Source organism: Taurulus bubalis (genome assembly GCF_910589615.1).
Source record: "Taurulus bubalis genome assembly, chromosome: 11".
NCBI lineage: Eukaryota > Metazoa > Chordata > Actinopteri > Perciformes > Cottidae > Taurulus > Taurulus bubalis.
This window is the reverse complement of record NC_136599.1, coordinates 10,570,753-10,596,738: the sequence shown is the minus strand read 5'-3', so window position 1 is coordinate 10,596,738 and position 25,986 is coordinate 10,570,753. Positions and strand designations below refer to the sequence as shown.

The following is a 25,986-nucleotide window of genomic DNA, read 5'->3' as shown; positions in this document are numbered from 1 at the left end:
AAATTGATCATGGGGATGAAGGAAGGGACAGAGAACGACACTTAAATCTGGGAGATGAATCACTTTTGAAAGGAGAGGTCAAAGGCAAAAAGTACAAGGAGTACAAGGTTTACCAATGTTATTAGGGACAGACCAAGAAAAGCAGTGAGGCCTTTAGTGATGTTCTGGTTTCATGTAGAAGCACAGGGTGGAAGAAGAGTTCTGACCTATAGGAGGAAAAGATAAATAGGTAGAAATAGACGGCCGTGCCAGTGCAGAAAACAGGAGCAGATAAAAAGCACAGATAAAGATAGAAGTGAGAATGACAGGAGAGAAACGTCAAGAGATGTTGGCAACACATGCATGAGAATAAAAGAAAACTCAGCACCCTGCTATCAAGCATATCCATACAAAAGCTTCTTAATATGTACGGTTAAATATGCTATCATGTAGATCTATATGCAGCGGTAACAATGTGTGTGCATGCAAGCGGCCGTCAGCAGTCACTCACTGTGATCCGGGACCAGGCCCTGGCCAGGCCGAAGCAGCAGATGGACTTTACTGCCTCCTGCTTGGATCAGCTCAATGGCCCGAGTGTGCGTGATGCCCTGGGTGGCCTCGCCGTTGATCTCCACTATCTGATCTCCAACCTGTGGTGGAGATATAATACAGCAAGTTAGTTATTGTAGCTTGGCTTGCTAATTTGGCCCGTAATTGGCCCGTAATTGATGGCATTATCCGATTTCTATCACAAATAAACGTTCATTTATCCACAGAGATCAGAGGGGAAAAAAGACGCTCCTCGTAATTCACTACTCAACTGAGAGCTTTCTCAGTATCAAAGTAATCCAGTTTTAATTGTCTGAACATCAATGAGTACATCGCAAACAGGAACGGCTAGTAGCTAAGAAAAGCACACAACTTATAGCTGATAGCTAACTAACCTCCCGCATTGCAACATTAACTGCCTGTCTACATCCTCCAAAATACCCAAATTATGGGCACTGTAGCTCCAAAACAAGGTGCATGATAATCCCGCAGACAGAAATAAGACAAAAATAATAATAGGAGTGAACCTTGGATGCATTTGTCTTTGTCTGGAGAGCGCAGACAGTGTAAGACTTTGAAAACCTCAGAGTAAGAACTATCAATTTAATTTAAAATGCCATAGTGCAAAGTATTATTACCCAGTTTATATATAAAAAATGAAATAAAAACTCACATGTATTCTGCCGTCTTTAAGAGCAGGTCCGTCCTCAGCCAGTCTCAGGATAAACAGGCCCATGTTGTACTCTTTCCCTCCTCTCAGACTGAAGCCGAAGCCCCGCTGGCTGCGGTCCAGCTCCACCACAAAGCTACCCTGTAGTTCACAGACAAGAATATGAGCTGAGACTGGGACAATTCCTGACAGACACAAGATAAAGGATGGACGCTGTAGTCAAACTTTGGAAAACCACTGGTTGATTTTCTAGGTTTTTCATTTTTTTTTTTATGAAGAATTGATTAAGATCAATTGGCACCAGAGCAGAATGAGTAAGTTACAAACATGATGTAACCGACTGTAAAATTGAGAAGCATTCAACAATTCTGGCTATAGTCTTACCTGCTTAGAGCCTGGCATGATGAGTGTTCCCATCTCTCTTGGTGGGAAAGAGTTCCTCACCTCAGTATCACCATTTCTACCCCAAAAAAGACCACACACACATTATAATTGTGGCCAACGTACTGTGGATATGGTGTTTTATGGGTTCGGGTTATATGGTATAATATCTCATGAGATGATCATTTAATTTCAGCACATACATTGCATGTGGAAATGTGTCAAACATTAAAATAAGGAAATATAATTACAGGGTACAATTTCAGCAGTTTAATCTTCCACCAGCTTGTATATGGTGTTCACAGTAACGCCGATGTGTGAGCTACAGCACATGGAAAGTAAAGATGCTCATTGTTGTGACGAGAGCGGAGAAAGAGTCTCATTCTCTTCCCATTCAGCTCGGCCCAGTATTACCCACACACTGCCACGCCTTTATTATGGCGGCGTGAGCCTCTTTCTGTCGGTTTCATTATACAACGCAGACCTAAATCCTTCAAAGAGTTGTTGTTGCTTGTACAGGAAGATAACGAGGGCATACTTTAATGCTTCGCCTTTGTGGGAACTTAGCTGTGCTGACACACTATCTCAAAGAGTCTCGGCCTTCTTAGCAGCTCTGCCGTGGAGAAGAGTTCACATACTTCATCCAGCCAAGCTGACGACCTCGGCTCATATCTAGCCTGGGCTGACCCGAGGCGTGTTTTGGTGATGAGACAGAGAGGAGAGCAGGAAAGCGGCATGGACAGAGGGCTAAATGAGGAGAAGGGGAACACATGCTGATGGGCAGCAAAACGCAGCAGCTGGGGGCGAGAAAATATGGTTGAGAATTGCTGCAGCAGCAATGGATTAAAAGGTTTGACACAGGTAATCTTGTCTGAAAAGAAAGATCAAAGAGGAAGAGAGACTCCCTATTAACCTGCCTCTTTTTCTTTGCTTCGCCATCCAAGCGGTGACCACAGGGGGGATTTTCTGTCTTTCTGAAGAACAAGGCAAGTGAGGGCCACAAGAGATGCTAATGGATCAAATGGTAGCACAAACCAGAGCCCGTTGTGAGAGGATTTGGGCGGATTCATGGTTCAAGTGGCAGAACCTGTATTAGACCGTCTCCAGTGGGATCAGTGTTTGAGAGGTGAAGGCGAGCTTGTGTTAATGCGTGTGCTTGTATGGAGTGTGTGTGTGTGTACCTGTCTGGATAGCTGGGAGGCTGTTGGCCCATGGCTCTGTGTTGTGCCGAAGGGCTCTGTTTGGCTGAGTTTGTTCCAGATGGAGGAGCGCTGTCTGTGAATACACGAAACACAACCATTTAGTATGACGCGCACATCTTGTGATCTGCTATTGGGTGCCACAAAGCATTTTTAAAACCTTCTTTTGACTAGTTAAATACTCTGATAGTCTTCATGGAAATCAACTCTGTTCCAAACCTACCATCTTCAGGCACAACAGTGAGGGTGACACAATTGCCGGCGTCTTTGATGAGTTGGACAATATCGTTGTGCGACAACTCCATGATGGACAGGCCGTTGACAGCGGAGATACGGTCTCCCACCTTCATCTGACCTATACGGTCCGTCGGGCTGCCCTCAATAATACGGCCAATCTTGTGAGGTATAACTGAAACAGGGAAGCACAGGGAGATCACAACCTGTTGTGGTTTTGTTTTATGATTCAGCAGCACTGATTTAGTAAACCCAAATCAAGATATCCCTTTCAAATCACAACGCATTGCTCAGTCTTTCTGAGTTACTGGGAACCTCATCAATACATGGCTTGAATGTAAAAACATGGTTGGTTGGGAATGTCATTTGATTTGAAGACAAACTCTAGTTTTGACAGCACTAGATCAAAAGAGATGTCACAATTCAACCTGACATTTCACTCAATTGTCAACCTCATGATGGCGCTAGAGGAAAATTGATGGGTTTATGGATAGCCAGAAATCCCCACTTCAGTACACCGAACTTTCCAGTTTCATTCCTATCTATATTCTAAAGGTTTTTACAAAGGGGTTTGTTCATATATCATTCATGGCCTGATTCATAAAACATTTTATTTCTAAAAACATAGTGAGAATTTTTTGTGTGATAAAGAGAGGTATCCAAAATTCCCTCTGTCACAAAGTGAAACAGGAACTTTGGACCTTGATTTATTCACTGTTCAGATATCTGATCTGGAAATGTAAGCACATTAGCACATAAGATAATGCCTCTTCTCCATTATTCAAACATAACATTTCAGAAAACTCATTACTATACAAAAAAATAATTGCCTTTGTATAATTAATCAAATGGGGATGCTTCCTGGCCATATCTTTTAGGGACATTTTTACCCTAACCCCCCTTAATTACCTTGTGCTTTTTATACTAATTTGATAAAAACACTATGCTTATTATTTGATGGATTTCTGACCTCCAGGTGGGGGCTTGTTCTTTGACGTCAGGATAACGAAGCCAAAGCCCTCGTTGTCTTTGCGCTGCAGAGTGACGTCAAAGCACTCCGGCCGAGAGGACGGAGCGGGCTGGACGGCGTTCGGGGCCTCGACACGCGGCACCTTGGGAGAGCTGTTGACCAGGGCGGACGCCATCTGCTGGGGCTGCTGAGCGCTCTCCTCGTCGCCGCCGTCTGACAAATGAGCACAGAAACACGAGGGGACGCTTACAGTCATGCATTTGGAACAGGTCTTCTAAAATAATTGCAAATGATGAAATGATACTGGTGTGTCTATCCATCATTTCTTTTAAAGCAGGGCCAGCTCAGATGGCAAATGACCATTGGTCACTTAATGTACTTATTTGTATTTCATTCAAGTATTTCCATTTCATGCTACTTTCTACTGCGCAAAAATATTGTGTGTCTTATCTCGCTTATTATTTTCAAGCTTAAGTGACTGGTTACTTAGAAAATTGAGATAATTGATAACAAAATATAAATTAACTGAGGTTAAGCTCTTCTACAGTATATAGAATAATTTAAACAAGCTCCACCTTTACCAGCTACAACATTACAGTGATGAACATGCATCAATAATTATAATTCAATAATGTATTTGTATGTGTTATTGATATTTTTACTCAAGTAAAAGATCTGAATTCTTCCTCCACCACTGCAATTTACATTACAATGTGTCAATATCGCCAGAAGGGGAAAAAAAATGTTGATTTTAAGCAGGGGCGATTCTGAAGAGGAGGACATACGCCTCAATCCATGAACAATTAGTTGTCAAAATGTTCCCAATTTGTCATTTTTCAGATCCCTCCTAAATATAATCCAAAGCACAGCGGCTTTATTGAAGATAGCCCTTCTTGCTGTGTTTATTGCACACATGAAATACAACTGTCAACTCAACACTTGAGATGAAAGCCCTTAACAATGTGTTATTCATAAGACATGCTGATCCACCTCGCTTCATTGTATGTTTGTTTTGCCGCGTCCCTGTTTTGTCAGCCAGCATCAGGGAATCTCTTTCTAAACCCCTGCTTTGAAGGCATAAACCTTTACATGATTGATGCTTAATTTCTACAACGTGATCAAAGCTGTTGTTGCAATACATCAAATCCAAAGTAATTTCAAAAAGTGCTGGTACTATTCATGGAGTGGTTATTTGTGGTGGTAAACAAGCCTGAATGCAGCAGGGGTTTGTGCTGTTAAAAAAGAAAACGCAGCATATTCTATTTGTTCATCTTTTGAGATGTAAATCAGCTCCACCAGCTGATCTAATCTTCACTGCCCTTCACATGGCTGCGATCAGCCTCGATAGATAAACACAGAGCAAAGACACTTTTGCTGTTTTTTTTGGTGGATGAAAATTATTCATTAACTTTCCTGTGATTAAAGTAAATACAGAATCCTTTTTCTTTTTTCTTTTTAGGTAAAAGTCTGCAGAGAATAACATCCTACAGTAAAAGTAAATATTGATTGAACTTCACTTCACTTCACTTTCAAGTAAGTCACCCGGAACAAATTTAAAAGGATTAGCGAAAGAATGATCCCAGATCAAAGCTTGTGCTCAGAGGACCTCCTCCAGCATACTGATCTAAAAAAAAACAAAACAACCAACAACAAGCTGCGCTAAAAAGCTTTGAGTGCTCTCAGAGAAACATAGAGCTGATTATACAAAAACAGACCCACCTGCTTGTGTCAGTTTCCTGCGCACGGTGAGCATCACTTGGCCGTTACGGGCAGCGTTGGTCATCAGCTCGAGCACCTGTTTGTGGGATTTGCCCTTGACTGGCACGCCGTCTATACAGAGGAGCTCGTCCCCTGCCCGCAGGCGCCCGTCCTTCTCAGCGGCACCGAGCGGCACGATGGCACCAATGTACACCTGTGGAGGATGTGAGAGAAACAGCTTGACGCACGGATCTGAGACACAGTGAGCACGAGGATTGACAGGCGGTATGGTAAAGGAGCCGTTGAAATGTTTAAGTTGAGGTCTTGTGTTCTACTTTTTTGGACAATACATTTTCCTATTGTCCTACAGCAATGGCAGTAAGTCCAGCTATTTAACCGAATGCAGCTTTAATATTGATGCGCCTGGTTGCAACCTACCGGCTGATCCGGCCCCTCGCCTCCGAGGACCCTGAAGCCAAATCCTGACTCCTGGTTTCTTTTGATGAATACGTCCAGGTCCTTGGTATTAGGAGCTGCAGAGAGCAGAGGAGAGTAGGGAATGTGTTTTATTCACCATGAAGATAAGACACATTAATTATGTTGTTAGCGTATTATGTGTTGTATGGATGTGGGCAATGTGTGTATCGTATAATAATTGTAAGGCTGTAACACTGCCGTAAAGGCCACCGACTTAAAGACGTATTTAATCCAAATATCCAAAAAACAATTAAAGTTGGTCAAGAGAAAACGTTTGCCCTATTATTGTAGATTTTGAACCTTATTGATCAATTTAGACCCTGGTAACTTGTGACGGGCATCCTTTTTTTTGACAATACATTATCTACCTGAGGAATTCAACAACGTTACTACAATCAAGCCTCACAGTTGTGTGCCTCCTCCAACAATCAAGTTGGAGTTTACATCCATGTGTCATCAATTAATCACAGATGGACATATAAATAAGTTGGATGTCTCATCGCACACACATCCAAGATCATGTGGAACGGGGGCTAAAACCCACTTGTGCGTTTCATTGTGTACACTTACGCTTGCTGTCGAGCAAGGCCTTGGACTTGATGTAGAGCTCCGACGCGTCCGGTTTGGGTGAAGACGAGCGCAGTGCGCTGGCAGGGAAAGGGAGCGGGTTGGGGGCCAACTCGGGCTGACCGAGGGCTTCAGGGCTGCTTATTATCTCTTGCCGCTGCGGCTGTGCGGCGGGCTGGGAGCCTGGAGAGGGCATCAGCTGAGGGGCGGGATGGGGAGACTGTTGAGGAGGCTGGGATATCCCCTGGGACATGGGGCCTGTGCACTGCAACACAGAGACAAGAGCAGTGATGTAGTGATGAAATGAAACAAAGGTAAACTATGACTATGACACTGTAAATGCCCTCCTATCCCCATATAATACACCTTGTTTATTAACACAGAACCATCGTTCATAAATAGTAAACTGATAGTTAATTAAACTATAGTTATTTCACTGTTAACAAACAATTAAATAATAATTAATGTTTCCTATGTATTAATAATGCTATAAGTGTTGTTAGTTTCTTGTTTTACACACATTTTGTATACTTTATTAAATATGTATTAATGATTACCAAATTACTTGTAAACCTTTAAAAAAAGAACACAAACATAAAAAGATGGACCAAATATTTTTAGCACTTTACAATTTACTTTGCTTTACAGTACTTTATAAAATATGTTGTGCACAACAATACAATTAAGAAATACTTTACTAATGTAATCTGAATGTTATTGATATTGAATTTTGTCTATTGATATTGAATTTGATCTATGAGACATATATAAAATATAAATTCATTCCTATAATGCAAACTAATGATAAAATAGCATACATTATAGCATTACTAATAATTAATTAACATTAACAAAAAATGCAATATCAATTCACCATTTAATAATGAGGGTTATTATAAAGTGTTACCCATAGTATGATGTATTATAAATGTAGCTAAAGCAGGAAAGTTTGATATTTGTATGTATATATATATATATATATATATATATATATATATATATATATATATATTGAATAGTGCATTTACACATTGTGATGATGTCTTAAACCAAAACAGTATGAGTGAGCCTGTTGCTCCTCAGAGTGCAGCGTGGAGCAGCAGCACAGGAACAAGCTGTTGAACATGGCATATCATCTCAAACACCCGTACTCAGAGGGATGTTAAGTTGCTGTTTGCCAGGAGCCAGCATATTTACTCACATGCAGCTCTAGAAATAACAGCCTGGCTAATGTGGGCTCACTGAATAATGTAACCAACAACAGCTTCCACAGCACGCACACACACACACACACACACACACACACACACACACACACACACACACACACACACACACACACACACTAAGTGGCGCTTGTGGGTAACCAAGTTAAAATATTTTTCTTCTGAATAATTCAGCTGCAGTTTTATCATCATCATCATCATCATCAGTGCATGTTGTTATGTTTCCTCCTACAAAATGGGAGAAACATTACAAATAGATGCTTCAACTTACTGGTTTCAGTGATTTCACAGGAGATGTCTGACCTGTAAGCAGAAATGTGGAGGTAGTTGTTATTCATCAAGCAAACAAGAACAATCTATTCAAACATATAGCTTAAAACGCTTTAAGGATGTTGTTCTTTCTATATTTCTTCACTCTACTGACGTGTTGGCTCTCAGTGGGAGACATCCTCTAGATATACTCTGCAGTGTGTTTGTTGTCACTTAGTTAAATTAGTAATAGTGCTCAGAGGTTTTGCAACAGTTTTTTTCCCCCTCTGTGCCAGCGAGTCCTGGTGTAATTCAACCAGTAGGGGGCAGTGCACTCAAATGGTTTACATGTCATTACAGGATGGAGGACACGGAGGTGACCCTAGGCCATGGGAAGCAGGCACTCCTCTGGGTTAAACCTGCCAGCTGTTTGCTACACTACCAGAACACTGCACACTCTCACTGTCTGCAGCTTTCATAACCAGCTTTTGAATGTCACCAATGGGAATTGTATGAAATGTTTTACTAAATAGTGTGGGTTGAATAAATATATTATTAACATTGTTTTTAATTTCTTTTTACATGTTAGAACTGCAAAAGCACTAAAGGTTTCTAGTCATTAGTTGGACACCCAGCGTAATTATACAAATCAGTCACACTTTAATTGTTATTGAAAAATTCAGTTATTGGATTCCTAATAATGTCAGCAATTACTTACTGTTACCTTGAGTAATGTTAGTCCATATCCATTTTTAGGGTCGAAATTCAGTTAGCTAATTTAAGGGAAAATGTACATTGTGCTTTTTTCATATTTAAAGTGATCATATACCAAACAACCAATCAATGTTGATACTGTATGATAAAACAAAAAGAGTGATGATACAGTACGTACTTTGAATTTCTTGGATATAGCTGCTTTAAGGAGACTGGATGGCATGTAGCAGATGATACAACTCTCATTACAGCATCTCTGTATCATAGTTACTGAGTGCAGAGCATGACCCACGGGGAAGACTACTGTGTCTCATTTCCAGATTTAAATTCAGAACAGGGATCAGGGCCAAATCATTTCCGGTTTAATTTCTCCGTGCTGCCGTCATCGGAGTTCTAGCCTCTGGCTGGGAGCAAAGCCTAACCTAATCCTGGTTCACGGTTGACTTGAGGGAAGCCCTGCAGCGGGCTCCTTTTAGTCCTGGAAAGTTACCCCTTTTTAAGCAGTAACACACAAACAGACCTTCTATACACATTCTGCATATGCACATGTAACATCACATATATAGGGCTGGTCTCAATGGGAAAACAAGTTAATAACAGCAGCAGCACACACACGCACACACGCACACGCGCACACACACACACACACACACACACACACACACACACACACACACACACACACACACACACACACACACACACACACACACACACACACACACACACACACACACACACCGGCTCAGTAAAGCGTGAGACACACATCATGGCAGAGAGAACAAAGTGAGGCTACATTTTACTCCAGTAGATGTTGAGAACTCTTGTTGTCACACATGCAATACAACCCTCTCAAGTATAGGATGTAATACCAGCAATGTATCAAAACATTTGGCGAACACGCAGAACGTGAATGTGCAGAAATGCACAGTATCGATGTTATTCTAGCGATATCCCTAACGATAACTGGTACCCGTCTAAACCTAACCTTACTCTAACCTAAACCAAGTCTTCTCCTTAAAATGTAATGATATACGTTTTGGGGACCGACATTTTGTCTCCAAAAGGGAGGCGATGTGCAATCAGACTGATGTCCCCACAAGAAGGGTAAAACACACTTACATACACACAGAGGACAAGCCCCTGGAGCTCAGAACAGAGCCCAGCTGAGTACATCTGATATGTGGGTGCAACACTCTTGAATCTAGGCTACTGCACTGCAGTAAAGGCAAAAAGGAACAAGCCCATCAAATCAGAGAGAGCCTGAAGTTAGAAGAAGGGCAACGATTACCCATCATGCTCAGTCTCCCCTCCCTTCCTTCCCTCTTTCTCTCTGAGCAGCAAGTGAATCACTGAAACTGCCACCTCTCCTCACCTTCCCAGCACAGCTCACCATGTGACTAAGCATGACTTCCTCCCTGCTTGGGAAGCTGCATGGCGGATGATGCAGAGTTGGTGTGTACCAGAGCGTGAGATTGCTTTATTTAACATCGGGAGATTCTGTGTGTCCAAGAAATACCTCCAGAAAACCAAAGTCCACCTTGTTATTTATGAATTAAAACATGCTACGTGTTACACTGACTCTTGCCTCAACTATGTAGACCTTTGTCAATGTGGTATAACAATTGTTTCTTTCTCTCTTAAGAAATCCATTTCAAATGCAAGCGGGTGGGCTTCTCCCCTCTGTTGTTTAGCTCATTGCTTTCTTTTGGGAAAAGGGAAAGCAAGAGAGAAGGTACTGTAGGCGACGCAAAGCTGTGTGGGGATTAAAATGATTTCAGAAGCATGGCACTAAAGCTCGAGACTATCTCTGGGCACTAACACCTGTTTGTTGTCTGAACACTAACCTGAGTAGATTAATATAGACCTCGGCGATTTAACAAAAGGGATGTCACAGCGTCAGCACTGTAACCCCCGCCAGCTGCGACATACTTTTTGGGATTAGTTCAATGCTGCAGGTTTACCTTCGGCTGCAGTGTACACTTCCAGCGACTCTCATTTCTGCGAACTCACCTCCTCTAAGCACCAGCACGTTGACCTCGCTGCCGACAGAGAGTTCTTTGAGGATGTCCACCACCTGGGAGTGGCTCAACGTCTGGACATTCTGTCGGTTGATCTCCTTGATAACGTCGCCCTTCAGCAGGCCGCGGCACCACTGGGCATCCAGGATCATCTTCACCTTTTGGCCAAGGGGGCAGTCCGCGATGGCGAAGCCGAAGCCCCCCGGGCCTTTTACCAAGGGCACGCTCACCAGCTCTGGTTGTAACAGAGTGGGGTCAGGGCCTTCCTGGTTGGGGACGTAAGAAAGGTGTTGGTGAAGATGGTGGTGGTGGGGGTGGCGCCCACCATTGGTCATGGGTGGTACTGCAGCAATCTGCCTGGGGAGGGTTCCGCCATCTGGGACTGTATGGTGGGGGTCCTGTGGTGTGGAGGTTGAGGGGGAAGGGGACGTGTCCTTGGAGGTGGAGAGGCCTCCTGAGGCCTCCTCACTGCTGCTGGAGTCCTCAGGCAGGGGGTAGCCCCGGCAAAGGACCATGTCCACATACTGGTTGATAGGGATGGACTGGAACATCTGCACCACATCAGCGTGAGTCTTCCCCAGCACACAGTCCCCATTGATGTCCACGATCACGTCGCCTACGAAAACAGAGAGCTTTTTTTGTGAAATGGTCAAATTTGACAGTGTGGACTGTGATCAACACACAGAGGCATATTTAAAGACTTATCAAGCTGAATTGCTCAAGTAGAATCTGTAAATGTGTCTCTCTCATCTCTTCCAACTCTTTAGAACATGCAACGATGTTAATGGAGAGGGAGAGAGGGAGCAAGTTTATAAAACAGAACAAGATCCCTGACATGCCATTCTCTTCTTCCACCTTTCATCTGCCTGCTAAGGGGGAGACTCTCCTCACCCAGCTGAATTGCTGACTGGCTAGCTGGCTGAAAGCCCAGTGTAGGATTCTGCCCACCTACACAATCAATAACACAGCTCAGGATTCACTCTGAAGTGAGCTCCAAATCCCAATGTAGTGCCTGTTCAGAACCCACTACACATATCTCCAATGACTTATCTAATAACTAACCATCCACAACATAATGGCAGTGCTGTAGGTAAAACATAGTGTCAGAAACTTTAAAAGTATTCCTTTGGCATAAGTTAACGCTCCAGGACTGTAATCAGAAAGTCTTGAATCCAGAAGAGTGGAACATAAAGTTACAGTCCAGCGCTTCCCGTTATTACCCAATGAAATGAATTACATGTTTTGCTTTTTTGTTAAAATCCATTACCTTCCTTCCCAAGGGCAATGAAATATTGAAAATAATCTCGCTCACTGTTCTACTTTCATGTTGATTCTCAGCAGCAGCAGCACTGGTGTGGCTGTCAGAGCTTTCAATGCAATCAATACGATTGTAATGTGAATCCTGAAGCGCTTCGATTACTACAATCACCATGTGATAGTATTTATATACATACACAATAAAAAGGAATTTGCTGAGTTGACGTAGCACTACGTTAGTTCAGCCCATCAGCAAAGCTACATTTAGCATACATGTCAGTGTTGCAGATTACTGCATTAGAACATCATGCAGATAAGCAGGCTTTGTCACCCGCGCCAGCCTTTGCAGGCCTATTAAATCTGTTATATAGGGCTGCATATAAAATGTGGTTGTTAACCATAAACTGAACATGTGCTTTATTGACGGAACTTTCCTATTTTTAGAGCTGCTAAACTAGAAACTTTAGCTTGATAAAGCACTGTGACATTTAGGGTAAAGAGCCAGTTTGGTGTTTTTTTTCTCTCAATGCGTTTGTTTGTGTGTACTCGGGGTACATACAACTGTATTAGGATCAGTACGTATGCCGATGCCAAGTGGAGTGTCACTTTGTGTACTGGCATTCATGCCATGCAAATATACGTGTGGATGTGACACTGGATTATAAAAACTAGCAATTCTTGACTTTGACTTTGCATTGTGGGCATGTAGGATTGCGTCAAACTGCAGTCAAGATACTGGAGAGCACTAATGAACAGTAGGTCTGTGTGGAAAGCCTACCTGAGGCGATCTTGTTGTCATGCGCAGCAGGCCCATCGGGAAGGACGTTTTTGACCTGAAGGAATTCGTCGGGTCGGTCTCCTCCGATAATGGTGAACCCAAAGCCCTGGGGACTTTTTCTAAGTGCAGCCTGCAGGATGGAGCCCTGCAGCTGAGATGGATCTCGTGTAAAGACCCGCGTTACCCTGCCAGGCTCCTCTGCTGTCGGGATGAAAGTGGAAAAAAAAGAGGAGAGAGATTGACAAGAGGTAATTGACAGGGGGAAATGGAGAAAAATATCTTTAATGCCCAAATTACTGTAATCACAATATACTAAATTGCTTCTGTTGCTTCCATTTGAACACATTACACAGTTCTAGCCTAACAATAAATAGTGAGATGTCAAACTCAGCTTTTATAATAAAGCATTAGTTTGATAGGAAAGAGCAGCACATCTGTAAAGTTCACGGGTTTACCGCCTGTGTGTTATGTGAGCATTCATGTGGATGTGAAAATGAGCTTGACACATGATGAGAAACTGAAAAACCTTCTCAAAAATTGCCATGTGTCTCCATCCTCACAACATTCGCACAGTGACAACTTGTCTGACAACACGTCACTCACTGCTAGTAATCATAGAAACACTCCAAGAGCAAATTCCACATACACAAAACTCTGCTGCTCTGTATGCGAAGCCAATAAACATCCAGCTATTACAAAATGTCTATATTTTGCCCCAGTCTCGCCGCAAAAAAAACATGTCTTTTCACCGCAGTGATAAATTAATCTGGAAACGCACCTGACATTTTTCCGGTAAACCTTTCATTGCAAATTTCCTTGTGGTGTCTACAGGATGAGTAAATAGGGCAACTTTTTAGAAGAGAGGATAGGAATTATAATAGTGTGTGTGTGTGCGCGTGTGTGTGTGTGTGTGTCTCAGAGAGAGAGAGAGAGAATAAGAGCGAGATAAGAGCAATGAGACAGTTAGCCTTGACAGAAAGAGGGGAATTCTAACTAAATCCTAGCTCGTCCTTCCCTGTGGCGTGAGCCTATGAGATTGTGAGTTATGTGCAGTGTCCCTGCATGCTGGGCTTCTTCTCTGGCAGTTCCCACACTGATAGATAGTGCAACATCAATCTCATTAGGGAGTGTACAGATAGAAGTACCCCCCCTCCCTCTTCCTTCCTTCCTCCAACCCCACTCTCAATGTGTCATGGGATCGTGATTTGCATAATTGCATTGCAATTGGCAGATGAACGTGAGTGCTCTGAATAATACAAAATAAAAATAAAAGTGCCTGACAGCCGTGTTAAAGATATTTTCAAGATGATATATGAAAATGCATGTTGTGCAAGTGTAATGCGAAACTCCTCATGCCATGTTAAGGTGTGAGGTGTGTGTAATATATAGGTTTGACATGATTCAGGCAATCTCAACTGACTGTCAGCACTGTTTCATAGAGGTTCACCGGGAAAGAAACACTGAGAGGAGAAGAGAGAGAGAGAGCGGGGTGTGGGTTGGGCAGGCAGCTATACGCCAAAGCCATGTTTACATGCTCTTGATTAAGCCGTGGCCCACGAAGGGACAGAGAGGGAGGGTGGGGGGGGGGGGTTGAAGTGATTATATGAAATGTCATACAGGATTGTCAGCGCTGTAATTACGGCTGAGAATAGCGCTGCTCTTCGCTCCTGTGCTCTGCGGCATTGTCTGGGAGGTCAGGCAAGCCAGCCTTGTCAAAACAGTGTTTAGATGCCACCTCACGTACGTCCGCCACACACTCGCACAAGACCACTGGCCATTAATTCTCATTAACGAGGGTGGGAAGGTGCAGAATGTGCACAGGGGAGGCGGCTGAAGCTGGAGGCGGTGGACATATCATCCACGGACGGCAGAGACTGTGGGAGGCAGAGTCTGCGTGCAACAGAGTGAGGCAGACGGTTCTGTCCAACGGGTGTCTGAAATACAGAGGCTAGTTTGAATACTAATGTGGCCATGCTTTGTGTTTGCACGCACAGAAGAGCATCACAATTCATACTCATGCTACAACAACATAGGGCCTCCGCTTCACAGAGCTTTTTTTTTTTGACTGAGTGATTAGTACAGTCAAGCAGCAGCATTCACCACAGGTGGTAAATGATGAACAGATACCCAGTAGAAATGCAATTTATGATCATAATTCTCTTTCAACCGCAGTCAACTCTTTCTCCTTCTCGGTGTTTCTACTCTCCCTCCCGTTCTTTGTTCTTAAGAGATCTTTGAACTGTGGTGAGTGACTGGGGCAAAAGCATTTTCAAAGAGACCAGAGAGCTCTCCCTCTTTCATAATCTACTTGTCAAAATGAATTCTGCCGCCAAGTGGCTGCTCCATTATTCAAATTGAATATCATTGCTTTAGAGGCTATGGGCTGTTTATCGGCAGCATGTCAACTGTTAGAACATCTTTCAGACAGACATCTCAGCACGAAGAAGATCATAAAAGTGCTCAGGTATTTGGATTTTTCTTCACCAACTAAGCACTAAGCAAAATGGGCCAACCTGTTGAAGCTGCTTATCAATATTACCCTCGTCAGATAGGTTTCATACGCTACATGTTGTGAAAGGTGAAAAGCATTCACATACATCCTAAAATTAAGCAGAGCTCTGTAGCAAGTTAAACCAAAATGAAATAGGGTTTTATGGATTTTGCTTGCTTACCCAAATTAAACTATATAAATAAATACACATGCGTGCTGTCTGGAAACTAGTAAGAAGAAAGAAGCTCACAATGTTCCTCCTTTCAGAAGAACTTGTTGGCTGAATTATTGGAGCAATATGGCCAAATGATAGAAGATTAATACACTCTTTTTTTCACCTTGAAGATAAAAGAGACTGCCTTTTGCAATCTTCCATAACAGTTTCCTTGCTGAACTGGTATCTTGAGAGAAATTTAGCAGCAGCTTTATAAAACTCAATTGGGTTGAGTCAGTCGGTTAACTTTCTTTGAGGAACTGAATTATTTTTGCTCGATGAATCTTAAAAAGGCAACCATTTCAAAAGCCAAAGGCCATTTTAAAAGTTTAAAGTTTTGAAGCAACAGAATTCCATTTAGAGGAAAAACTAAACTGACGTTAGTGTTTTTTATTAGCATGCTAATATTTGCTATTAGCAATATTTGCTATTGCTATTGTTTTGTCATGTTTTGTTATAACTAAATGTGACTGGTTCTTGTGGATTTGTTCTTGTTGATGTGGACTACATGCATTGTCCTTTAATGACGCAGCATCCCGTCATGAGAGTAATTATGTATACGATATTAGACGGCACAGAAGGTCCAGGTAGAAAATGCACGACCCGCCACAGTCTAAAATCATCCTGAATTGGGAACAGGGTTGTCTGAACCCCAATGTTAAGGCAATGCATCCAGCAGGTGTCAAGATATTTCACTAAAAAACACAAATGTCAACATAGTGATGCTAGATGAAAAGGGGTCACCTAAGTCAGAAGCATTCATCCTCTGGGGACCATGGACACCTGTACACAATTTCATGTCAATCCATCCATTGGTGAGATATTTCAATCTATTGAATGAAGTTGTGCAATGACCGACCAAACGACAACCAACATTGCCATTTCTCCAGCCACGCTGCAAAACAAATTTCTAAGGAATAATAATATGATTTCAACTTCTCTTCAAGGATTATTTAAATCAAAAGTCAAAGAGTGAAAACATGCACTCTTCATGTGTTACTTTGTGCTCCCTCTCTCTTGCTCTTAAATTTCAGGATGCAATTTAGAGTAAATTCCTGTCTATTTCCCTGAGGACCCGTTTGAGTAGAACTTCCCGGCCCTCCAGTTAAAGCATGCCAATTAATGTGACTATTGCAGAACTGACTAAAGATCTGCAGAAAACCACAATATCGATAATGTTGAGTTCATCCAAAACTGCAAAAATGTATCATGCCAGCGTTCAATTCTTACTTCTCTTAAAACAAATTGACCTATAAAAAAATATCAAAATTAATTTCTTGAACTGACATTTTCTCCTTATTACTCTCTCCCCATTGCCACTGGTTTACATACCATCCAAAAAAAAAAAAAGTATGATCTCACTTTGCAAATTTCCCTGAGTTGCAAACTGCTGTAAAATAAGTGCATCTTTCTGCTGTGTGGGTGCACATACCTGAGGGTGTGGCTGCAGGCAGCAGAACTGCAGTGGGCGCGTCGACGCTCAACTTTCTCTTCGCTTCCTGGACTGGATTCTCAAACTGGGTCTTCTGGTTGATGTGGCTGCACAAGAGATATCACAACATTAGATGAACAACACGTTTAATTGTAACAAAGGTGTTCGGTAAAACTTTAGTGTGCGGAGGTGATACGTTTCCATCCTGTTTATGTTGGCATCACAGAGCACAGCTTGTCCACTCTTCATGCTGCTTGTTGCCTGTCATGCAAACCTATGATTTGACTATAAGTGCTGCATGTGACTTAACCTCTGCTGAGCAGGCAACATTTCACCGAGCATACAGGCTTTTCTAAAACAGTACGTACACCACAAATCCAAAACGGTTTATGCCAGAAAGGTAACACAGAGATGATTGAGAGTAAATCTAAACCTCAAAAATATAAAAGATGAATTGACATTTAAAGACTCAAAATTGGATAGAGAGGATCAGCAGCAATCATTGCAGCGATAGTCCACTTTGCCATGGTGGGATCAGCATCTGCTCAATGCATTGTAATCCCAGGATCAAAAGATTAAATGAACTGTAAATGGATGTAAGCGACAATGTGCCCCTTTTTCATAGCGCACAGAGATGGCCTTTCTTTTTAAACAGCATTGAAAATAAACAGCTTTGCTGACTCAGGATCAGCAGTTATACTTAGGGGGATTTACACCAAACGCAATCTAAAACCATTTAATGAATTTTTAACAATCAACACCTGTGTGCTGAAACCTTCCCTGCTACCTGGATGAAAGGTCCCTCCACGGTTGGATGGTAATGGTGAGAGGCAGCTCATCTGCATAATGAGCTTGAACAGTTGTAAATCCCGCTCATGACGGCACCTTGGAAAGGCAAAATGCACTAATGCTGCACAGCGAATCAGCCACATGCTGAGACACTGATGTGTCTGTGTGTGTGTGTGTGTGTTTGTGCATTTAACAAAAAGTGCTCTTGCCGCGTATGACTCATGCACAGAGATACCCTCCCCAATAAGTCTGGAGAGAGATAAACATTTCCCTCGCTTTCATTTCCTCTCTGACTAACTTTCTCACCCCTTGGTTGCCACACCTCGTGTTTTGTTTGTCAGTTGCAAAAATAATGAGACTTTGTGTCACATCGACGCATTTGGTCGTTCATCCACATCAACATTTGCCAGACAAAAGAGACAGACAGGGGAGAGGCAGCCTCTCAATGACCCTCTTGCATAAACATGCGCGCTGATTCTCTCTCTCTCCCCCCTCCTTGCAGGTCTCTTCTCTTTGACCACGGTGATGAAACTAAAATGGAACATTGTGCTCTTGTTTACACTCTTGATCTGAAAAGAATCTCGCCGCTTGTTTCCGTCTCATGGACCCTAAAGCTTCATTGTCTGTTGCCTTCACTGTCTTTTTTCCTTTCTCTCTCTCTCACACACACACACACACACACACACACACACACGCACACACACACACGCACACACACACACACACACACACACACACACACACACACACACACACAGCTGTAAACCACCAGTGTTATCTTTGCTGACATAATTGCGTTCTGCAGGACTGTGGGAAACAACCATATGGACAATAGCATATGCCACACATATTCCACAGGTCCCTTAAGATTCGCACATAATACTTGTCTACGTCTGGAATTCAGCTGCACGGCTTTAAGTTGCAGAAGAAAAGCTAATGCGGAAGTTATCATGTCTAATAGGGGCCGACTCATCTACCAAAGCGTCTGAGAGTTAGTCGTGCTTTACAGTTTCACAGTTCATATTTTCAGTTAATGAAAGTAAATTGTGACATTTTAGTCGCCAAACAATGTCTTACTCAGCATTGGGATATACTCCAGCCACCCTCTTGTGTCACTTCTGACTGCAAAAAAACATATGGAAAAGACCAAAAAAACAAGATGGCAACGGGCAACATGACAAAACTCAAGGCTTCAAAACCGTATCCGCACACCACTCACTGTGCCTATGTTCACTTCCTATGTACAGTCTATGACAATAACACAGAACTCAGTCAGAACAGCTTAGTTAAGGAACTCCAGCATGCAGACATCGCTCCAGAGGACCCACACAGGTACACAAATTGGACTTTTAGACTGTCACTTCAACAAAGACACTGAGAGACTAAATATGAGCAAGCAGCAGGCCATATTATCTCCATCCAACACAAACCACAGCGCCCCCCCCGGGTCCCCTCATGCACCGGGAGAAGTTTACTCACTCTACGTAGTAGATGCCGTACTGCGGGTCCTCAATCTTCTCCCAGCCGTAGGGCAGCTCTGGTGGGAGAGGACAGATGCAAATCATTTTTGATACTGCTGAATCAACACATGGACAATTGGACACGCGCAATGAGGCGTGACGCTTTGACTGGCAGCTTCCCAGCATGCCTACCTACACCTGGAGAACGGCTTCCTTTATGACGCTATGTGTTTAGGGCTTAATACACATTGGGGAGATGCAGGGCGAGAAGGAGGAAATGATGAATTGTTATATAGCCTCCCTGGAACATAATAGCTTTTCTATCCAGCAGTGTGTATGTGTCATCTTGAGTCTCTGCTGCTGTGTGACAAACACACGCGGCTCAGAGGAGATCTTAACGCAAGAGGGGACCTAGGAAATTGCCTTTTGAGAGATGCTGCACTGATGAGCTCCCTGCATGTGTCCCAGAAGCCATTAGGAGGAGAGGGGCAGGCTGGAGACTGGAGGTTTGCTCTGTGTCATCGGCACGACTGTGACCAGGCCCGTTCAGCTGTTCAGTCGCCGTCTGTTAGCCAGCGCCCTCTTCAGAGTGCACACACTGCTCTATGCAGCAGGGAGTTGGGATGAAGTGGAAGTGTGTATGGGGATGGAGGACCGAGGGCTATAGGGGCCCATGCGAATGCTACTACTGTACCGACTATCTGCAGATATTGTCTCACCTCCTTCCTCGCATTTCTCGGGAGGCTTTGCCTTCTTGGCAAGGCGGGGGTCCAGCCAGGTCGTGGTCTTGCTGTTGTGACTGAAGTACAAAGAGGAGACGTGGCTTTAGGCTCAAAAGCATTTCACCAAAACGTAAGATACTGTGACAATCAAGCAATTACTGCAGCACTGGCAACTCTCAGAAGCCACGGTACCAGAAGATATTCCACAAAGCTTTAACAAACAAACAGAGCTAAAAGCTCCCCGAAAACAGCAGCTCACTTCTTATCTTGTTGGATCAAATGGCTTATTAAAAAATACTTTTTAACATTTGAACAAAGCCTAGAAGACCCTATGAGGTAAAAGGAAGAGAGGGAGAGAGATAATGGGACAAAGTAAAGAAGGAAGAAAAGAGGGAAGCACCAAAAGAAACAAGTGAGCAGCAGAAGAGATCATAAAGGGCAGAACTGAGAGAGAAGGTCATGGGTGGCGAGCTTCATTTAGCCTGTTGTTTTCTCTGGCTGGCAGGATGATCCATTGATATAGCAGCGAGCAGCGGCACCTGGCTCTGACAGCGGCTCACAACTGACTGCTTGCCACACCAACGGGCGAGGTAAACAAAGCGGGCCTGCTACTTTTAGTATCAGCCAACAAACCCAACATCAAACACAGGGGAAATGAAAAAAAAAAAAACATAATGGAGAATAACACAACTGCCATCACTGAGCCTGCAGATAGCTTCCATGTCCAACACCTGGTTTGGCACAGAGGAGAGCGCCGGATGGGGAGAAGCAACGACTCATCGCCAGATCTCTCAACGCACTTGGCTCACCGTGGTGGCAAAAGAGATGCATGCAGGGAGCAAGATGTACACAATACTGATGTAATAGGAGAGTAATAGGACCAAAACAATGCAAGAAAATAGAAGGATAAAAGCTACTTACTCTATGAAATAAACCATTCCGGTCTCTGTGTAGGCCATCTCCCATTTTTTAGGCAAGGACTCCTGACTTTCGTCCGGTGTGTTCCACACGCGCAGGTCCATAGCCGCGGCTGACTGGTTGTAGCTGGGGACCGTCTTCCTCCACTCCGCCTTGTCCTTGTGCTCTGTGGCCCGGCATGGGGAGAGGGATGCGGGCATGGAGACAGAAAGAGGAATGGGTTGGCAGTAAAGGTACGGGAGATGGTAGAAGGAGAAAGAGACAGGAGGTGAGAATGCGGCGCCATTGGAGCTCCTCTGGGCTCCTTGCATCGCTCCTCGCTGCTGCTGTCGCTCGAGTTGATCTTCCTGTGTACACTGGGTGGACGGTTGCATCCACGAAAGAGCAAGGGGTAGAGAAAGAGAGGGAGAGACAGAAAGAGAGAGGACGCACAGAGAGGAAGGAAGCGCAGCAATTGCCATTGGATTTGCATGTCAGCAGAGATGTACTGGGAACTGCCTCCCAGGCAAGGGCAAGAGCTGACCAATGCTTCAGCCCAGCCGCGAGTGCCACATCACAACTCTATTAGCATCACACAGGCTGCTGCATGTGCGTGTGTGTGTGTGTGTGTATTTGCCTAATCTTGATGTGTGTGTGTGCGCCTCTCTGTGTGAGGCTCTTATCTGCAGCTTTTTATCTGTACGACCTAGCTTCATCATGGCTTTGAATGCTCAGTCTGGTGGGCTGGGGTAATTGAAAGGCGGGGATGGAAAGTGACAGCTGTTGACTTGGAGAAGGCAAGAGCTTTTTGTGTTGAAATTGGGGCCTCTTTTTCATCATGGAACCATGGAGGAGTTTCTGCACTTATAAAGTCAGACTAATTGATTACATAGAGACACTTGCTCTGGGCAGCTTTCAATCCTTGTAGAGATAAACTATCTACGTTGCAGATAAGGGTACACATTGCATTCTCATTATAAACTGACGACAGGACACAAAAGAAAAATGGCTTTAACAATAACGCATGACCATTATTAAAACTACCTGGGTGATAATGTCTTCTTCTACCCCTTTTATAATACATCCTCACCACTCAACAATTCAATACATCCACAAACTGCATTTCAGATTAGACAACTCGTGAAGGACAGAATTGGGAGTGACATCGTTCTACAATGAGTGTTTTCTTCTTGGCTGAGCTCCACACTGCCATCATTACTGCCCAGGGCCACAGAGATGATGTGTCTCTGACAATGTTTCTCTCTTTTGCTTTTGAATGTCGGATGAGCAGTTGCACGCTCACTGATATTTTTTTTTACAAACCCTCCTCCCTTGACATGTAACCAATGTCTCACAGTGTAAAGTAGCTTTCTCCTCCCTCCTGTGGATGCTAGATACGGTTCACACGATACAGGGAAAATGCTTTATGGCGATCATGTCTGTCTGGGTCAAATGGACCACTATAAGCGCGCAAGCAATTTCTCTCTTTTATTTTCATGCAGATTACCATCTAATTTGAAAATGTATTATATGAAGTGATAACACAGACAGCTTCACTATGTACTGAATTTGAATTGGCTGTTTGAGAGAACAAAACAGCTGTTTTAAATGCAGCTTCCGCTGTTTCATGGGCGACTCCAACCGGAGGTGCTTTCCTCGTGCGCATTTGTTTTCTGTCTCCATCACTAGCAGCCCGGACTGTTTCTCGTTATTTGAGTAGACTAAACTTAAGCTCGATCATAAACTCAGAGTTGATGTTTACCATTGAGAGAAAATGGCTTTCTGTTTCCCGTCATGATTTCAATGTGCATGCAGGACCAGCCTCGGGTAGCCAGTCAGAAGCAGACGGGTCACCGGGAGGCAAAGTATCATGGGAGTAAAAGTTGCAGTAGTTTTATTTTTCTTCCGCAAATGAAAACGTGGACTACTTGAGTAATATAAACACATTATTTGAACCGCCGTTGTTAGGAAAGATTTTGTCCCAAGATTTTTCATCCATAGAAGCGCTAGATCATTGTAACCGTGATCACTGGAAGCGGTTTCCACGTTACAAATGTATGTTCCAGATGGGTGTGGGGTCATTGGAAGGGAAATGACATTTCCATACAGTAAATGTACTGAACGCACCACGTTCAGGTATGTGTTACATTAGTGCTGATTGCAAAAACATGATAACGGCATGAAAGTTCTTGTTTTCCTCGCATTGATAAAACTAATTTTGCAATCCTCGCAGTTGCATTAGTGCTAGTAGTCTATTTAGACTGCTGTCAGCGAAGACATTTACTAAAATGTACAAAATGGTCAGTCTATTATACTTCGCCAATTGAGATGCAATTATCTTGACACGATGTTTGGCTATTCACTGAGTCTGTGTCTGTGCAGAGCGGCTCACTTGGCTAACAATCTGGAGTATCGGTGCCATACAGCACCAGGCCAGGGTGCCGTTTAGACTGGTCAGAGGCCCGACATTGAATTCATAACAGAGGACAGCTGAAGGAGCTCGCTCCAGCTGGAGAAGCAAAAAGGCCAGAAGCTGCTACTATGTTCAGTTGACTAGTTTAAGATGGGTGAGTGGTATTATGAGAGAAAACTATTTCATATGGATGGTTATTATGTCACATGTTGGCCCATAGTTCTGACTATCACAATTTAAATTGTAGAGTAAATAATAGTACAGCAGTTAGAGGTTTCCAAACTGCTTTCACAATGATTTATTCATTCATTCATTCACCATTAGCTGAAATATGTTCAGATTTAGCTTGTGCATGTGAGGACATCCAAACAAGAACAGAGTCTATTCCTCGAACCGAAGGATTGCTTCCATTGGTCTCAGCCAGACTTTGACTGCTTCTCGACTTCGCAGTGCTGTGATTTAGTGCTGACGTTGCATACAGAACAGCTAATCCTGGCAATGTTTGTTTGGAGACAAGAATGATAAGGAGGGGAGGGGGGGGGGGAGAACCTGTTGTTTTGCATTATGAGAATAATATAATGAACGCCTGAACACAAAAATGATTCGAGCAAACAAACAAAAAAAACTGCTGGTGGTTTATTTTTGGCAAAAAGCAGTAGGAAGCACAGCTGCATAATAACGAGCTGTAAGAACTGCAGAAGCAGTGAAAGAAGAAGACAAAAGCGACTCTCACCAGCCACGCCGTTGACCATGGGAGGCCTCTCGTCTTCCTCTTCCTCCTCTGGTGCAGCGCTGTCCTTTCTGTCCATCTTACTGACGGATGTTGTGCGTTTTCGCTGGACCTCCGTGTCAAATTCCTCATCAAACAGAACTTGGTCCACCAAGTCCGGCTGCACGGGGCTGGGCTCTGCAGGGGGCTTTGGGGTCCCGTAGTAGTTACCTGGAATGAAGAGAGGGCGACAGAGACAGCAAAAATATACTTGTGAATATGTTTTGTAGAAGACTTCTTTGACGATGTTCAACACAGAACCAATTTGACCCTCCATTACTATCGAATCTTCGCTTTACACTAAAAAGTACATCTAATCCTAATGTTAAACCCGTGCTCTAACCCGACTACAGTCCCTTGTGGAAGCCAGGACGAGAGTGGGGTTGTTGGACCGCTATGCTCGGAGGAATGTTTCTACCCTTGTGAGAATATTTGGTCCTCATGAGTGTAGTGATACTAAAAGGGCACGTACACATACATAGTCACGAAGGTAAAATACTGTCGGAAAGAATTGCAGATACACCACAGAACAGGAAAAGGCAAATACGCCCCAATGCAGCTGCAAAGCCACTTTATTGATACTAGATACAGGAAAGACCATCTCACTTTAACTGTAGCAGTTGTTTAAAATGATTTAAAGCGGCACAGGAGAGTCTGGTTGTTAGCAACAGATCATATCTGGCACAGCCGTATTGCTTGGAACAAAATGAGACCAAACTTTTACGCTCGTAACTCAGGTCTTAGAAAGGTTTCTTGGATCAGGGAACTTTTACATTTATTTTTCTTAGTTAATTCCAATTGGACAGTACTGACCAGACTGTTGGCCCTGCATCGTTTTATATGCCTAATCCATCACACAGAGGGGGGTCGTGTTGTCTTCTCGGAACCAAACGCGGATTATGTGCACCTGCCATCTAGCAAGAGAGTTTCTAATGCAACAACAGAGACGTGATCCCTGCTGGCTTTCCACATGTGAGAAGGAGGACTATTAGACAGGGAAGATGTTCCTCATTTGTTGTATTGTATTGTCCAATGTCCAATTTAATGTACTGCTTTAAAAAAAAAAAAAAACAGACCAAAGCCAAAAAGCCTGGGCTGTTGCATTATCATTTTCACTGCTTCATTCCCAAGGGAACTGTGCGTTTACACCAAGGTAGATTCTCAAGCACTCGATTGCCCGTTTAAGTCCATCAGCTTGCCTTTGCTGTCATGCTGGCGCCTCAGGCAGCAAACGGCCTTACACCACAGAGCGAGTCTTAGTCTTTCCTCAACTATTGGAGAGGGGTGACCCACTTTACCACTCACTACCTTTCTCTCGTCCTGCAGGAGGATAATGAATAAGAGAGAGGATGAAAACTTCAAAGCACAAGAGGTGAGAAAATAGTTGGGGAGGTACGGTACAAACATTGATTCACTGGCGGTTCTCTGTGAATCCACAGTCCTCCGGTATTTGTGTGGGATTGCAGTGTTTAAGAGTGAGCTGTGTCTGAACATTGTATTGTAACAGTTAAACGGTAGATCGGGGACTGGACAGCCACTGCGATGAAGTCCACTGGGAAGAAGAGCGAGAAATGAGTGTGGAACAAAGGAAGAAGGACTGGAGGCTGCGGGGGAGAGAGAGAGAGAGAGACAGAGAGAGAGAGAGAGAGAGAGAGAGAGAACGAGAAAGCACTTTCTGACGAAATGTTGTGGCAATAAACTTAAGGTTCCACACCAAGCTAAATGAGGCAAAATTAGCTTAATTCTCCTTTAAATAAATATTTGACTTGATTTGCCTCACATATCACAATGACATGGCTGAGGAAACAATCAATTTTACAGCTTTTTTTT

General features: G+C 43.4%; 1 protein-coding gene across 1 annotated transcript in view; it reads right to left on the bottom strand.

Annotated features, from left to right (window-relative positions):
- The window catches only part of magi3a (membrane associated guanylate kinase, WW and PDZ domain containing 3a), a gene marked incomplete at its 5' end in the record, with an annotated part of 103,560 nt that overhangs the window by 3,861 nt on the left and 73,713 nt on the right, over positions 1-25,986 (bottom strand). The window contains 17 exons of the mRNA XM_079226674.1: positions 491-629; positions 1,202-1,339; positions 1,583-1,658; positions 2,761-2,854; positions 3,002-3,187; positions 3,983-4,195; positions 5,702-5,894; positions 6,119-6,213; positions 6,728-6,989; positions 8,222-8,253; positions 10,927-11,550; positions 12,970-13,170; positions 17,107-17,213; positions 19,375-19,432; positions 20,075-20,154; positions 20,999-21,161; positions 24,121-24,327. Of these exons, the coding sequence (XP_079082800.1) occupies positions 491-629; positions 1,202-1,339; positions 1,583-1,658; positions 2,761-2,854; positions 3,002-3,187; positions 3,983-4,195; positions 5,702-5,894; positions 6,119-6,213; positions 6,728-6,989; positions 8,222-8,253; positions 10,927-11,550; positions 12,970-13,170; positions 17,107-17,213; positions 19,375-19,432; positions 20,075-20,154; positions 20,999-21,161; positions 24,121-24,327 (2,868 nt within the window). The remainder of the gene's footprint in view (positions 1-490; positions 630-1,201; positions 1,340-1,582; positions 1,659-2,760; positions 2,855-3,001; positions 3,188-3,982; positions 4,196-5,701; positions 5,895-6,118; positions 6,214-6,727; positions 6,990-8,221; positions 8,254-10,926; positions 11,551-12,969; positions 13,171-17,106; positions 17,214-19,374; positions 19,433-20,074; positions 20,155-20,998; positions 21,162-24,120; positions 24,328-25,986) is intronic.